Source organism: Carex rostrata, chromosome 6, assembly GCF_964058835.1.
Source record: "Carex rostrata chromosome 6, lpCarRost1.2, whole genome shotgun sequence".
Lineage (NCBI taxonomy): Eukaryota > Viridiplantae > Streptophyta > Magnoliopsida > Poales > Cyperaceae > Carex > Carex rostrata.
The window spans coordinates 1,100,203-1,115,675 of NC_135923.1; the positions used below are offsets into that span (position 1 = coordinate 1,100,203).

At 33.5% G+C, this 15,473-nt stretch overlaps 2 protein-coding genes across 2 annotated transcripts; both read left to right on the forward strand.

Annotated features, from left to right (window-relative positions):
- Positions 1–177: 177 nt before the first annotated feature.
- On the forward strand, positions 178–3,400 carry LOC144555491 (methyltransferase). The gene is made up of 9 exons (XM_078303841.1): positions 178–386; positions 490–596; positions 711–827; positions 1,071–1,175; positions 1,629–1,733; positions 1,999–2,137; positions 2,411–2,526; positions 2,608–2,664; positions 2,909–3,400. The coding sequence occupies exons 1-9, from the start codon at positions 233–235 to the stop codon at positions 2,987–2,989; spliced, it is 981 nt and encodes a 326-aa protein (XP_078159967.1). The 5' UTR covers positions 178–232; the 3' UTR covers positions 2,990–3,400.
- A 4,571-nt stretch (positions 3,401–7,971) lies between these two features.
- LOC144555489 (endoglucanase 10-like) lies at positions 7,972–11,893 on the forward strand. The gene is made up of 7 exons (XM_078303840.1): positions 7,972–8,752; positions 9,221–9,528; positions 9,717–9,908; positions 10,007–10,273; positions 10,511–10,646; positions 10,934–11,106; positions 11,295–11,893. The coding sequence occupies exons 1-7, from the start codon at positions 8,371–8,373 to the stop codon at positions 11,691–11,693; spliced, it is 1,857 nt and encodes a 618-aa protein (XP_078159966.1). The 5' UTR covers positions 7,972–8,370; the 3' UTR covers positions 11,694–11,893.
- The last annotated feature ends 3,580 nt before the right edge of the window (positions 11,894–15,473 follow it).

The following is a 15,473-nucleotide window of genomic DNA, read 5'->3' on the forward strand; positions in this document are numbered from 1 at the left end:
GAAAAAATGATTACATTAAAATTAATTTATAAACATTTTTTAATTTTGATGCTTGGCTTTATGCTAAATTAATTCCAAAGTTTAAAATTTTTAATTGGGCTTTCTCCTAATTCTGATAATTGGGCTTAAAATTTAAACGGGCCTGTACCTACATTCCGCAAGAGAAATATCTTGTATAGCAGCGCCAAATACTTTCGCTATCTGTTTCTCCAGTTCAGTGAGCGTGGCGCTAATGGCGTCGTCTTCCCTCTCTCTTCCTTCTTCACCCCTTAAACCTTTTACTCGCCTTTCTTCTCCTACTGCCTACCCAAATTTCCCACACTTTCGAGCTCCTCAACAAGCCATCACTACCTTTCGTACCTCTCTAGCCGCTCTTCCCTCCTCCAGTAACTCTCTCTCTCTCTCTCTCTCTCTGCCATTGGTTGCTTATTTAATCTATATTTGTTTGTGAGTTGAGTAATTTTCGTTTTTATTTTTTTTATTTTGCAGAAATATTTGATGCGAAAATGGTGGAGGAGACGAGGAAAAAAATAGTGGAAAAATATGGGAATGATTTCTCTGGGTACATAACAGATATAAAAAAGCCTTCTTCTAAGGTAATAAATTTCTAAACTTCTCAATATGTCCATTTTCTTTGGTCATTATCCATATTGTTTTATTTTCTCAGTTTAACCCTTGGTCAAATAATAAATGGTACTTGTAATTTTTAGGGGAGGAAGCAAAAGAAGGGTAGAAACCAGAGAGTCAAGCCAGAAGAAATGAAAGAGGAAGTGGAGAATATAACAGAAGAAGAGAAGCCTCCTCGTACCACTCATAAGTTGCTTCAGGTTATTTACCAGTCATTTCTTGTTTTCTCCATTAAATTAGTACCTGAAAAATTTTAGTACCAGAACTTCCCAGCTATAGATCCATTGTTGTCTTCTTTTTATGATTCAGCAACAACCATGATCATATTCTACAAGGAAATAGTTGGTGCAAGTCTTGTACCACTGTACCAGGTTTTATGAGGTGATAATCGTAGGTTATGTTTACTACTGGTACCGTACTGAAATCTAAGACTGACATTACAGGTATTAGGAGGGAAAGTTAAAAGAAGAAAATTGCTGTCACCTGCTGGGATGGATGTGCGACCCATGATGCAAATCGTCAGGGGTGCTGCTTTTGGTATCTTACAGGTACTTCTTACACAGTTTCGGTGTACCAGTTGATATATGCTATTGCCATCGTACCATTCTTGTATGCATTGCCGATTTTAGTATTACTTCGTTGTCGCTTAACCAGAACTCTTTGGTTCCACATCTATATATTTTACAACTAAATATTTGTGATGTTATGCATTTATAAAGGTCCTCTTATGCAATTATACATCAACAAATGTGATTTGAACTTCAATAATTAATGTAATGTGTATATGCATTGTGCAATCATATCTTAATTAACTGATTAAGATCCACCAATATACTGTCAATATGCAAGCCAAGCATATACCTGTAAGGACCAAAAAGGATTGATCAAACCAGAAATTTAACTGAGATGGTGCCAAAAATTTAATATTTTAATTTTTACTTTTGGGAAGAGAAACTTTTTATGGTGTTTTTTGTATTTGTGTTGTGAAATATGGTGTACAGTCTGCTGGAGGTAACCCTGCTTCACTAAGGCCAGGTCGATGGTTAGACTTGTATAGTGGTACGGGTTCTGTTGGAATAGAAGCTATCAGCAGAGGCTGTTCTGAGGTTTGTTTAGTTTTGCATTGCATTTTTTTTGTTTTCATTAGGCTTTTTTACTTCGTACGCCTCCTATGTACTTTAGGGTACAAATGAAATTTTCCGTTGGGGTATATTTGAGGGTTAAAACTTTTTAAGGATGGATAGGTGAAATTGCCTGCATATATTTGTAAAATAACAAAAGACATTTCAGCTTTTTTTTTAAGAGCTTTAGTTAAAAAAATATGAAAAACTGTGTTGCTTTAAATCATTAAACATCTGTTCTTCGTGTCAGGCTCATTTTGTAGAGATGGATTCTTGGGTAATATCAGAAGTATTACGGCCAAATTTAAGAAACACTGGATTTCTTGATGACTCTGTTATCCACGTGAAGCGGGTCGAGAGTTTCCTCACCTATGCTGAGAAATTCCCAGGTACTTCCTTTTATTTGATTAGGATTTTATGCAAATTTTCACAAAATCAATAAAATTCAAGAAATGGATTAAAAGACGAGTTAATTTGTATATTTCGCCTGATTGAATTGAGCCCTCATTTCTGTGCATATATGCTTCAATTGACCAGTTTTGTAACACCAAGGCCAGTAAGTACCGCTTCATCCTGTATGCATTGGAATCAAACAATACCAAAATCAATATCATAATAATTTCATCTATTTAACTGTTTATATATTCTTTTTTTTTTTGTAGACACTTACAAGAAATTTGATTATATTAGTGTGACACCACCATATATGGAGGTGAATTATGCTAAGTTAATGGGTCAAATATCAAGATCACCATTGATTGGGGAAGATTGCTTTATCGTAAGTGCTTTGATTGTGAGACTTAATATTATATTTTTATTTTTGTTTGATATGACAAACATCTAATTAATTATTTTACAGCTAGTTGAGTATCCTCTGAAAACTAAAATGTCAGAAACATGTGGCCACCTTATCCAGGTACTTATAAATTATATATTTTTTCTTTCTTCTTTTTTTTTTTTTACATGGAAACTTGTAAATTCAATTTCATATTGCATTTTATGCCCTACGGCAAATATATATTTGAGAGTTGGATTAGGGTACATATGATTTTATTCTCGATTTTATTATGTTGGGTATTATGATATTTTACAAGGTTACACTTGAAATTACCGTATTTTAAAAGTCTTGTTTATTTTATGTCATCAAACAAAACTTGCAGATAGTAGATAGGCGATTTGGAAGGACAAATTTGCTAATTTATGGACCCGAATGGGCAGTGAAAAAGAAGGGAACTACTTAATAGAGTCTCTACAGTAAAACTTATGCATCGAGAATTCGAGACTAAATGGAAGTTCCAGCTAGTGACAGTATGATTTGTTACCAGTGGTTAAAGGTGAAGGAAAGATCATACTGCTACTCTCTAAAGAAAAGAATATGATTTCAGGTTATATCACTCCCATATCAATCCCATATATCGGATTTCGATTTGTTGTTTCTACTCGAGTGTTCAGGCACGGTTTGAGTAGATTTTGATTATTATCGGATTGATGTAAGGCTCAGTAGGCTTTTATTAGGTCAGGACTGATCCTTTTTTTTTCTTTTAATTAACTTTGTTACTACTGTAATGCCTCAGAGCTCAATTCCATTGTCTATTGTATATAAGAATTGAATTAATATTTTGCATTGAATGAAGGGTTTACTGGTTCTTTTGCTAGGTTGTACCAGTAACACAAATTATTGCTGAAAAAGGGCTTGTCAGAGAGGATATTTATGTGCTGATATCATCAGAAAGAAAAGAAACAAAAAGAAGTAAATGCAACTCTACTCAAATTCAGTGGTTGTGATGCTTCTTTCTTTCAGAAAATTGAACCGAATGTTAGGTGCGAAGAGTGTAAACTTGAAGCTGTTATTAATAAATGCAACCAAGCATGTGGACAATTGTGACCCACCTCATTTTTTTTTTTTTTTGTTCTCCTCAAATATAATCCAACCTGTTTATATAAAATAAAATAAAATATGTTTTTACTTGAGATAATGGTCATTCATTCTTTGCTCAGACTCCCGAACAAAGTCTTCGTAATTTTCTGCCTATTTATTAGAAAAATATAATATTTTGTAACATATGTAGCAGGGTCTGTGTAATTTTATTTTGAAAAATTATCTTATATGAAAACGAATAAGAATGGAGAAAAAATTATTACTTTTACTCGTACTCGATGAGCTAACAAAAGAAAAATCTTATCATTACCCATATTTTCAAATACGATTCAAGTCAAGTAAACGGGTAAAAGGACGCCATTGACACCCCTAATATGTACGATTAATTTTTTTTGTGTAATAAATTTTGTTTTGTTTATGACAACCCTCAAACGGGTGGATTTTAACGTAATGTGAACGTGTATCATCTGCATTAACTCAAAAGATAATTTTTGAGTTTAATGCATATGGGCCGTCTGATCAGAGTCGGAGTCAATTCAGAATCCACCTATGATACACGGGTCCTTTAATATTAGTGCGGATTTCAATCGAACAGTCTAAATCTATTAACACACGGTTGAGTTAATGCAGAGGATACGAATTCAACGTAATGCAGGAGTGTTTGGTAACCTCAAAATTTTATAAATTTTCATCATGTAGTATTTTTTTTTTTTTTTTTTAAAAAGCTTGTGTATAATTTAGTTCTCTTATAAAATGATAAATGTATGTACTAGTAGTATTGTGAAACTTGTATTTAATTTTAGTAACCATACATGTATTTTACGTTTTAGTCCATAATCTAAACTTTCTAGTCCCTCCCCTGACTTCGAATTGACCGCTGTTATTTTACGTTTTAGTAACCATACATTCATTCTTAAGTCAACTGTAAATTTCTTGGTTATTTATTCCCTTTTATTTAGCCACGCAGATGACGATATGAAAGATGGTCACAGAAGATCAAGGAATAAAAAAATAAGTGAACAGAAGGAAAGTAGCAATCAACGCATATATTACACATTGATTGATTGAGTCACCGACAGGAGTCCACCGACAGCGTTGCTCTCCCTCTTCACCATTCTTTATTTGTTGGCTAAATTTCTACATTAACCCAAACTATTACCATTTTCTCAACTCCACCCCCTCCCCCCCACTTTTCTCCAATATTATCAATGAGATTAAAAAAAAATGTTTTAATATAACACCTTTGCATTAAGTAACATAGGATATTATTTATATTAGCATGTTTTAAGCAAAATTTTATTAATTACTTTTCGTTTATATTGAACATTAGATAGGAGGGTTGTAATATAATATTTATTTAACTCCAATTTCATTACAAATTAAGTTTTGAGAGGATGAAAGAAGAATGAATTTACAAATTTTATCTCCTCTTAGTCTCTTAAGAGCTTAGTCCGGGTACATTATTTTGTATATACAAATTTATAAATTTTATAGTTGCAAGATATTTTGTACAAAAAAAAAATGTTATATCATGTCTAAATGTATGACTAAATTGACTATAATGCAAATTTTAACAATTAATTAATGTAACGTTAATACATCTTAAATTAAGAAAGTAATAATAAAATGAAATTCTTGTTTACAAATTAAGAAAGTTCATTTTTAAAACGAAGAAAATTTATCTTTTAATAAACTCAAAATAAACTTAGAAAAGTAAAATAAGAAATTGAGTAATTTGGGAGGATTTCAGTAAGAAATGGCACTTCCCAGTGGTCTTCATGAATTTCTGCAAAAATATTTTAAAAAATTTAGCATCTTTTCCCAATGATGATTGGAATCTCCAGTCGTTATAGCCATTCAAACGGAAATAAATTATTTGAAGATAATATTCCATCTCAACTTAAAAAGTTTTAATTTTCAAATTTATCATGCACATAGCGTGGGAAAAATGGCACAGTGGAGCCGGTCTGTTACGAAACGGCACGGCACGTGTTACTGTTCCGTGTCATAACTCACATGTCGCGTATCATGACCATTTCTTGACATTTTGGTCACAGCACAGCGCATAATCACGCGAGATACCATAACAACGCTAGAGGAGAAAATTATTTCTTTTCATTCATTCTGTTATATTATTGATTACATGGTTACAAGCAGTTTAAATAGAAGTTGAACCCTAGAATTTACATTCTTTAGAAAGCAATATCAATTGCGTGATTCTCTCTAACAGATAGATAACATATAGGATATTTCCTGTTTAGAGATGATTTGGTGAGCTGTTCCTTACAGTCACGAATAATTAGGACCATCAAATGGTGAATCATGAATAAACTAACTTAAATTATGAAAAATAGTTAAACGTGAGAAACGTAATCAGTCACGTTTGGACACGGCACGTGAATAGTCACAGCGTGACTCGCGTGCCGTGACCACCCCTTGAAATTTTGGTCACGGCACAGGATGGAACACTGTTCACTTGGTCACGACACGAGACCAAAGTCACGGTGTGTTAGTCACGGCACACATCAAATAAAACCTTTCTAAATTAATTAATAATAATAGATGATGTGATATATAAATTACGAATATTTAATTTCCTCCATCATATATCCATGTACATGGTTACTAATAATTATTTATTGTTATAAAAATGAATTGATTAACCATATAAAAGCGTATGGTGATGACTATATATAATATATGAATCTACCTATATAGTTCATTTTGTCGTTATAAGCAATGATTAATAAACAAAAAGAACAACCAATCTTGTGAACCAAATGAAAAAGATAATTAATTAAAAAAATATATAATACAAAATTATAATGGCATCATTTTGCACGTTTATTTAGAACAATAATAATAATGACAACACACTTAATTAATAGCAAACATGGTAAAAAAGATTATTAGTGGATTTAATGACATCAAATATTATTGTTCAAAGAATATTTAATCCTAATTTATTAAATTTCTATAAGTATCAATGAACTTATTAATTTAAATTGTCTTGATTATAAGTTAATCAGACTTTATAATCAGTAAACATGATTGAGAATATTAAGTTTTCCAATGCTTCCTTTAAAATTGTTTTTTGTTATTTGATTTGTGTCAAAATATCTAAAAATGATTAAGATATATCTTTTTTTAGTCATAAATATCAACAGCAAAATTGCAAGTTGTCATGCAACAATAAAATGATAAATTAATATTAAATAATGATAACGACCTATATATTCGGTTGAAATGACAATGTTACAGAAATTAGCATGTCAATTTTTTCCTCCACATAGTGAAATTTTGTGCATTAATTATTATCATTTTGAGAAATTTTTTATCAAGTCTAATTTTCAAGGTCCATCAATCAAAATCATCAGCTTTAATTGAACAATTGGAAACGGTGATGTAGTTCAAATTAGACATGATAACCTCACAATTGATATAATTTATTAGCATTTTTTTTATTGACCCCTGTAAAAATCTATGTTTTATCAGAAAAAGACAAAATGGAGGGTTAAATTTTAATTTCAAGTTTTTACCTTTCGCTTTTAGAAATTTGATGTAATTACAATGTTAAACTATTCAATTAGCAGTTAGGCACCATTATCTTTCTTGAAGAAATTGATAAATAATGCAACAAGCAACAAAAGAGGAGCGGGGCCAGGTCAGGTGGGCCCAACAAGGTTCTTTGCACCACATGCACTCGTGCCTTATTCTATCTTTTCATCCAACCCGGGTAAACTAAATGTTCCCCAAATAATATACTAAGTGCATGAATATTATTATTACCCCAAAAATACACACGGATTTAAAATAATAAGGTTCAATGTGGTCCATGGCGTGTACTAGACCGTGCAGTAGGAGCGGCAAAAAAAATAGAGATGATGGGTAGAGAGAAATAGAGATGTACTATATACAGCACTGACTCCAAAAAATTTGTAATTTTTTTTTTTCTTAAAACAAGATTCAGTCAAACCCAGCTCGTCAGCTCGCAAGCTAACTCGGTTAAGCTCATAATGATTTCAAGCTGAAATTTAAGCTCGGACCTCTAAAATCAGCTCGCTCGTGACTTGAACTAGTCAGCTCGTAACAAGTTAAGTTGAACCCAACTCGTGATGAGCCAGCTCATTGCCACCCCTACCGTGCAGAGAGAGAAATAGAGATGTACTATATAGTATATTGTATATACATCACTGACTCGCTAGATGGGTAGTAGCATACTACGCGCCACATAAATTTATCTTTGTAAATGCCTAAACAAATCTAACATGTGGTACTTTTCTATGTAATTAGTTAAACTACAGTTGTCCTTTTTGTTCCTTTGTATTGTGCTTTGCTGGCTAATATGCATCTCCATGAATTCACTGCTCTTGATTTCACACACACACCCCCTCCCTGTTACCACTTACCAGTGAAGTGGAGTGCCCACCTTTCTCTGCACCCACTTAGAGAGAGAAAGAGAGAGAGAATAGAGAGAGAGAGAGGAGATCCAAATTTTTTGAAGAAAGCAACAGCACAACTACCAGAAAGAACCAACCATATCATAGCAGCTAGCAATGACATCTCTTCCTCTCCTAACATAACCCCTCCTCTCCTCTTCTCTCTTAACACCTCAAATCCAAACATATTTTTCGCCATTTCTCTCAAAGGATAATACTAATAGGTACCTCCCCTTTGATCTCTCTCTCAAACCAAAAAAAAGAATAAGCTAAAAGGAGAGAGAACTAAAATTAGAAAAAAAAAATGTTTAGAGATCCATGGGGAGGTCCTATGGAGATATCTAATGCCGACTCGGCCACTGACGATGACCGGAGCCGTAATTTGAATGAATTGGATCGATCGGCATTGCTGAGGCAACAATTAGATGAGACCCAACAGAGCTGGTTACTGGCAGGACCCGGCGATGTCGGCAAGAAGAAGAACAAGCAGATTGATCTCGGCTGTATGCTCATCAGCCGAAAGCTCTTCATGTGGACTGTTGGTACCATTCTAGGTGTCGGTGTGCTCGTCGGGCTTATAATGCTTATAGTTAAGACGATACCACATCACCACAAGCCGCCGCCGCCAGAAGATCAGTACACAAAAGCACTGCATAAGGCACTTATGTTCTTCAATGCACAGAGATGTAAGTTATGTAATTGTATATATATATTTTTTTATTGAAGCGGTTTGAATTTTGTTTTTTTATTCTCTTTTCTTCTCAGTACTGTGGTCAAATTAGTCAAAGCAGAGTAACCAATCTTTCCCAAAAAAACAAAAAACAAAACAATATATTCATGAGATTTTTACCCAGATCTAATCGGATTGAATGTTCAGAATTTGATTTTGTGTGGATCTGTGAGACAGTGAGAGGAAGAGAAAGGAGAAATAAACAGTAATATCAGATCTAACAAAAAGAAATCTACAACTACTACAATTTAAATATACTAGATAAAAAAAAAACAATTGCAATTTTAATTCTGATTTTTCAATCATAAAAAAAATTTACTTCATATTTCCATTACTGACCAGTGATCAACAATAGTATAAACTGTTCCAGCATTGAAATTCACACTGTTATTTCTCTTATTCTTCCTCTTGTAACATCTAACAGCTGGACCTATTCCAAGGCACAACAATGTGAGCTGGAGGGGTAATTCAGGCATGAAAGATGGCTTCTCTGACAGCTCAATTAAAAGAAATCTTGTTGGTGGGTACTATGATGCCGGGGATGCGATCAAGTTCAATTTCCCGATGTCATTTGCCATGACCATGCTCAGTTGGAGTGTGATCGAGTACAAAGCCAAATATGAGGCTGCCGGCGAATTGGATCACATAAAGGAGATCATCAAATGGGGCACCGATTATCTCTTGAAGACCTTCAACTCTTCGGCTGATACCATCGATCGCATTGTCGCTCAGGTATGTTGTATTTCATACCTGGATATAACATGATCTAGATCTGAGGGTAAACATTAATAGTTTTATGCATCATGCATGTGGATAATTTGTAAAGAACACTTTGTTTTGCTGAGAGAAAATAGTGTATACAAAAAGGAAAAATAATTACAATTTTTTTATAACCTTTGAGATGAACATTTTTGAAACAGGTGGGAGCAGGAGACACTTCAAAAGGCCCGGGCCCAAATGATCACTACTGCTGGACCCGACCCGAAGACATCGATTACACAAGACCTGTTTATGAGTGTCACAGTTGCTCCGATTTGGCCAGTGAAATGGCTGCTGCACTAGCAGCTGCCTCAATTGTCTTCAAGGATTCCAAGACCTATTCTGACAAACTGGTACCATAATCAAATAAAATATTTAAAAAATTTAGTAAAAGCCTGATTTTAATGTTTTGTATCACTAATATTATTTTATTGTTTTAAACTGTTAACAGGTACATGGTGCAAGAACTCTGTTCAAGTTTGGCCGTGGTCAGCGTGGCCGGTACAGTCCCAGCGGGTCTGACCCAGCAATCTTTTATAATTCCACCAATTACTATGATGAGTATGTTTGGGGTGGTGCGTGGCTGTATTTCGCAACTGGAAACACTTCATACTTGACTTTGGCTACAACACCTGGCATTGCAAAACATGCCGGTGCATTCTGGGGTGGGCCCGACTATGGTGTTTTCAGTTGGGATAACAAGCTCACTGGCTCTCAGGTACCTTATTATATTTTAAAATTGTGATATTTGGTTTCGGTATATTTTACTCGAGAATATTACCAAATAAGATGTATTTGGTAATAAGATTCTTTATAATTCAGGTACAAATTTAAGCTAACTTATACAAATTAAGGTGCTTAAAGCATTATATACAATTAACTAAAACTGAGCTGTAATTGCACTGCTGTGGGTAGACCAATTTGTCTAACCTATCTCTAAATCTTTATAATTCAGGTACTTCTTAGTAGGTTGCGGCTCTTCTTAAGCCCCGGTTATCCTTATGAAGAGATACTTAGAACTTTCCACAATCAAACCGGAAACATCATGTGCTCGTATCTACCCGTTTACAGATCATTCAACCATACTAAAGGTAAGCTGTCTTATTTTTGTTTAGTTGGTTGGTCACTTTCATGATTTTACTCAACAACAGTAAAAACCATGTTACTTATGATTAACACCTATCACTTTGACTTCAGTAATAAATGATACCTATACCTACCAGTACCATCACAGAGCTTCTTTAATTTCAACTTTATTTCTTTTCTGAGTTGCCTAAACATGTGGTTCTACTAAACTACCACAAATCACATCCTTACCTGGTAACATGTCAATGTTAAATTGCTAATTTAATTCAAACTTTGAAAAAAAATCGCTCAGGTGGTATGATCGAGTTGAACCATGGAAGACCACAACCACTGCAGTACGTCGTGAATGCAGCTTTTCTTGCATCTCTTTACGCCGACTATCTCGATGCCGCTGACACACCAGGATGGTATTGTGGGCCCACTTTCTACTCCACAGATGTTCTTCGTAATTTTGCTAAGAGACAGGTATGGCTTATTCCTCACCAGTTCTTATTCAAAATTATATTCATGCATATTAATTTACTCAAATGTCAACATCTTTTGAGTTGAAAAAATAAAAGAACAAAATTCATATTGAAAAAGTTTGAATTAACATATCACTAGTCCAACTTATATTTTCTCCAAATCAATATTACTTATCTTCTTTTCAACAGGTTGATTATATACTGGGCGACAACCCACGAAAAATGAGCTATGTGGTTGGCTATGGATCAAAGTACCCGAAACATGTGCACCACAGAGGTGCATCAATCCCTAAAAATGGCGTCAAATACAGTTGCAAAGGAGGGTGGAAATGGAGAGACTCCAAAAAACCAAACCCTAACACAATCGTCGGTGCCATGGTTGCGGGCCCAGACAGACATGATGGGTTCAAGGATGTACGCACAAATTACAATTACACTGAACCAACATTAGCCGGAAATGCTGGGTTGGTTGCAGCATTGATATCTTTATCAGGGGTAACAACGGGAATTGACAAGAACACGTTATTTTCGGCCGTACCACCTATGTTCCCGACCCCACCACCCCCGCCAGCTGCATGGAAGCCATGATAGTTGGATGTTTGGATCTTTTTTTTATCTTTTTCTTTTTTTGTTGTTAATCAATTATAGATTTGATAGTGTGGTATGTAAGAACAAGAGGTGAGTTATTCTTTTACATGGACTTTTGAATTTGAGTATGTTCTGGTTCTTTAATTTTTGTAAAAGAAACATTATTTGATAAATCATAATATAGATCCTTTTCTCCTGTATATTTACATTTCCTTTATTCAACAGTTATTTAAAAAATATTGGTCTTTCAGAATAACAAGTGTTCTAATTAAATTCCATGTGATTAAGAAGTTTGTAAATAATTAATAAGGAAGCTGATAATTAACCCCGCACCTCCCACCCCGCAATTAACCCCGCACAAAATGCCAAAAAACTCCAGCTGTCATTTTTTTTCATAAGGTATTAATATTTATGTACAGAAGTATTTATCTCTAAGAACGAAAGTATTTATTCCTAAGCACGAAAGTATTTAGGAGACCATGCACCTTTTTTTCATGGAGGGTGAGGGGAATCTCAAATCACATGGGGGGACCATGCACCTTTTTAGAGGTGGGTTTTTTTTATCTCATTTCAATCTCGTCCACATTTCTCACGATATATGAGAAATTTTGCGAATCTAAAATCACGAACATTTTTTACGTAATTTTCTCTTTCAAATGAGATCCATGATGACATACTTTCGGGCAAGTTGTTACCGAAGTATTTATCCCTCATCGTGTAAGTATTTATCCATATACTTGAAAGTATTTTTTTGCATATAATACTTATAATACTAGATATTAATACTTTCATATGTCAGTATAAATATTTATAATACTTGATATTAATACTTTCATATATCAGTATAAATACTTATAATACTTGATATTAATACTTTCATATATCAGTATAAATACTTATAATAATTGATAGTAATACTTTCATATGTCTGTATAGGTATAAATACTTGCACGATGAGGGATAAATACTTCTGTAACAACTTGTCCGAAAGTATATCATCATGGATCTCATTTGAAAGAGAAAATTACGTAGAAAGTGTTCGTGATTTTAGATTTGCAAAATTTCTCATAGATCGTGAAATATGTAAACGAAATTGAAATGAGATAAAAATAATTTGGAGAGAGATAGAGTGGGGGGATGGTGGGGGGATGGAATGGGGGGGAGTAATATAATTGTTCAATTAATAATGCCATGGCTTCCCCAGTTTGACATATTAAGATCTCAGATGTGCAATAAAGCTCAAATTTGGATTCATACCAAACCAGCCAACATAAATGGATGCCTGATTTGTAATCCCTTGTTTAGACAACTAAAGTGGACAAAATTGTCTTATTGCCAAATGTTCCTACAAACTGTGCACAAGGAACATCATTCAAGAAAAAATGTTATGAAAAACATATTTGAGTTGAGATTTCAAAATCGAACAGCACATACCTTTGACCACAAGCCACAACAAAATTAATATTGATAGCCATTTCTGCAACAAAATTTAATAACTCCCAAAATTTAATCATTTCGTCCAACAACTCGTGTGCGCGCGTGATTTACTAGGAACAGATGGATCATGGACTGGGCTTCATATTTCTTTGCCTCTAACTCTTTTATCATTATGGGTTGTAAAATGGGCTTCAATTAAGGATATTATAGCCTATTAGAAAGTTAATCCTTAAGGATGTTTGGATGGTATGAGAATAGTGAGAATAGTGCTATTCTTATAATAGCAGTGCTATTTTAAATCAAGTTCATTCAAACAATCACACTTGCTATTCCGAACAAACAGAATAGCGCTATTCCGCTGTTTCAACAAAAAGTCGGAATAGCGACTGTTGCAAAGAGTACATCCAAAGAGTGCAAACTCTATTCCAAAGAGTGCATCCAAACAACTTTTAAGCTATTCCGAATAGTTTTGAGTTAGCGCTATTCTCAAATAGTAGCTATTCTAGCTATTTTTAATTTACTATTCTCAATAGTAGCTATTCTAGCTATTCTAGAGTGCATTCATACGTACCCTAAAAAACCTATTCCACAGTTGTTTCACTCTTGGACTTTTAGATTATATTTGATTGTGAAGTAGAATTAATGCATATTAAATTGCTTATTTCATGTTACTTCTCATATTTTGCATCTTGTTTAATAGTTGAAGTTATATCTTAAATTAGTTTATTTGGAGGAGTAAGATGTTGGAAAATGTATCTTTATTTATGACAATGGGTCATACAAATGGAGCCGAGATTTTTATTTTTACCCAATTAAAAAATTATTTTAATAATAATAACCAAGTTTTATCAAAAATTTTAAAAATACCCAACCCGTGGAATTTTTCCACGGGTTGGAATTTTAATTTCCACCCGTGGAAAAATTCCACGGGCCCAACCTTTTTTTTTTTTTTTTTTTTTTTAAAACAGAAATTTGTATTTATTTTTTATTTTTTGTATTGAAATATTAGAAATATTGGATATATTTCTTAGAAAATAGATGGAATACAATATAATTTGATTTATTAGAAAGACTGCAACAAATAACCCGGATTAATATTTTTCAGGTCGGATTTTTCGCGGCTGTAAGAAAAATTAATATATTTCTTTATGTGTTATTGGAAAAAAATAAAAATGCTTAGATTCCGAGTTATTGATCCCGGTTCAAAAGTCACTTCTATGTAATCTAGAAAATATTATGATCTTTCTAGTACATTTAATTTATTAAAAGTTATATCTATTTTGAAAAAAAACAAAAACTTTAATTTATTTAATGATTATTATTCAAAAATAATTCTCAAAATAGATACAACTTTTAATAAATTAAATGTACTAGAAAGATCATAATATTTTCTAGATTACATAGAAGTGACTTTTGAACCGGGATCAATAACTCGGAATCTAAGCATTTTTATTTTTTTCCAATAACACATAAAGAAATATATTAATTTTTCTTACAGCCGCGAAAAATCCGACCTGAAAAATATTGATCCGGGTTATTTGTTGCAGTCTTTCTAATAAATCAAATTATATTGTATTCCATCTATTTTCAAAGAAATATATCCAATATTTCTAATATTTCAATACAAAAAATAAAAAATAAATACAAATTTCTGTTTTAAAAAAAAAAAAAAAAAAAAAAGGTTGGGCCCGTGGAATTTTTCCACGGGTGAAAATTAAAATTCCAACCCGTGGAAAAATTCCACGGGTTGGGTATTTTTAAAATTTTTGATAAACCTTAGTTTTTATTATTAAAATAATTTTTTAATTGGGTAAAAATAAAAATCTCGGCAAATGGAGTAAGTGTGGAGTAAGTTAATCTACCTAAAGAGATGAAGTTACTTCGGATTAACTCTCTTCTTACGTCTCTTTTACTCCTCGTTTGGCTACTTAGACTAAGCTTCAGAAGTAGGTACGCAGAGGGAGGGGAAGAAGAAAACACTGTGCGAAGGTTACAACGTCGCCATACCGCATCTGATCGAGTGTATGAACCTACTCCAGAAGAGGAGACTCGAAGAGGGAGCGAAGAGTACGTGCTATTGTGCGGAGGAGAAGAGAGGGAAGCATTACGCTTTGTTTTGGCGAGATCTGTGTCTCCGATTTGGAGTGTAAATTTACTGTGCAGAGGGTTCGTCTTTCTCTATCGATGTCTCCTTTCTTTTCTTTAATGAGAGTTTCCCCCCTCCGTTCTAGAGCACACATCCTTAAATATGGAATAAGAGGTTTACTTCACCTCTTACTCCACAATCAAATATGACCTTCGAGAACTTGCAACCTAAAGATAAGAATATTATTTAATGAGGGG

What these genes read in the sequence shown, in the direction of transcription:
- LOC144555489 (XM_078303840.1), top strand. Translation starts at nt 8,371, where the DNA reads ATGTTTAGAGATCCATGGGGAGGTCCTATGGAGATATCTAATGCCGAC. An exon ending in GTTCTTCAATGCACAGAGAT is followed by an intron (nt 8,753 to 9,220) that starts GTAAGTTATGTA and finishes AACATCTAACAG; the next exon opens with CTGGACCTATTCCAAGGCAC. An exon ending in ACAAGCTCACTGGCTCTCAG is followed by an intron (nt 10,274 to 10,510) that starts GTACCTTATTAT and finishes TTTATAATTCAG; the next exon opens with GTACTTCTTAGTAGGTTGCG.
- LOC144555491 (XM_078303841.1), top strand. Translation starts at nt 233, where the DNA reads ATGGCGTCGTCTTCCCTCTCTCTTCCTTCTTCACCCCTTAAACCTTTT. An exon ending in CTGCTTTTGGTATCTTACAG is followed by an intron (nt 1,176 to 1,628) that starts GTACTTCTTACA and finishes TATGGTGTACAG; the next exon opens with TCTGCTGGAGGTAACCCTGC. An exon ending in CATGTGGCCACCTTATCCAG is followed by an intron (nt 2,665 to 2,908) that starts GTACTTATAAAT and finishes CAAAACTTGCAG; the next exon opens with ATAGTAGATAGGCGATTTGG.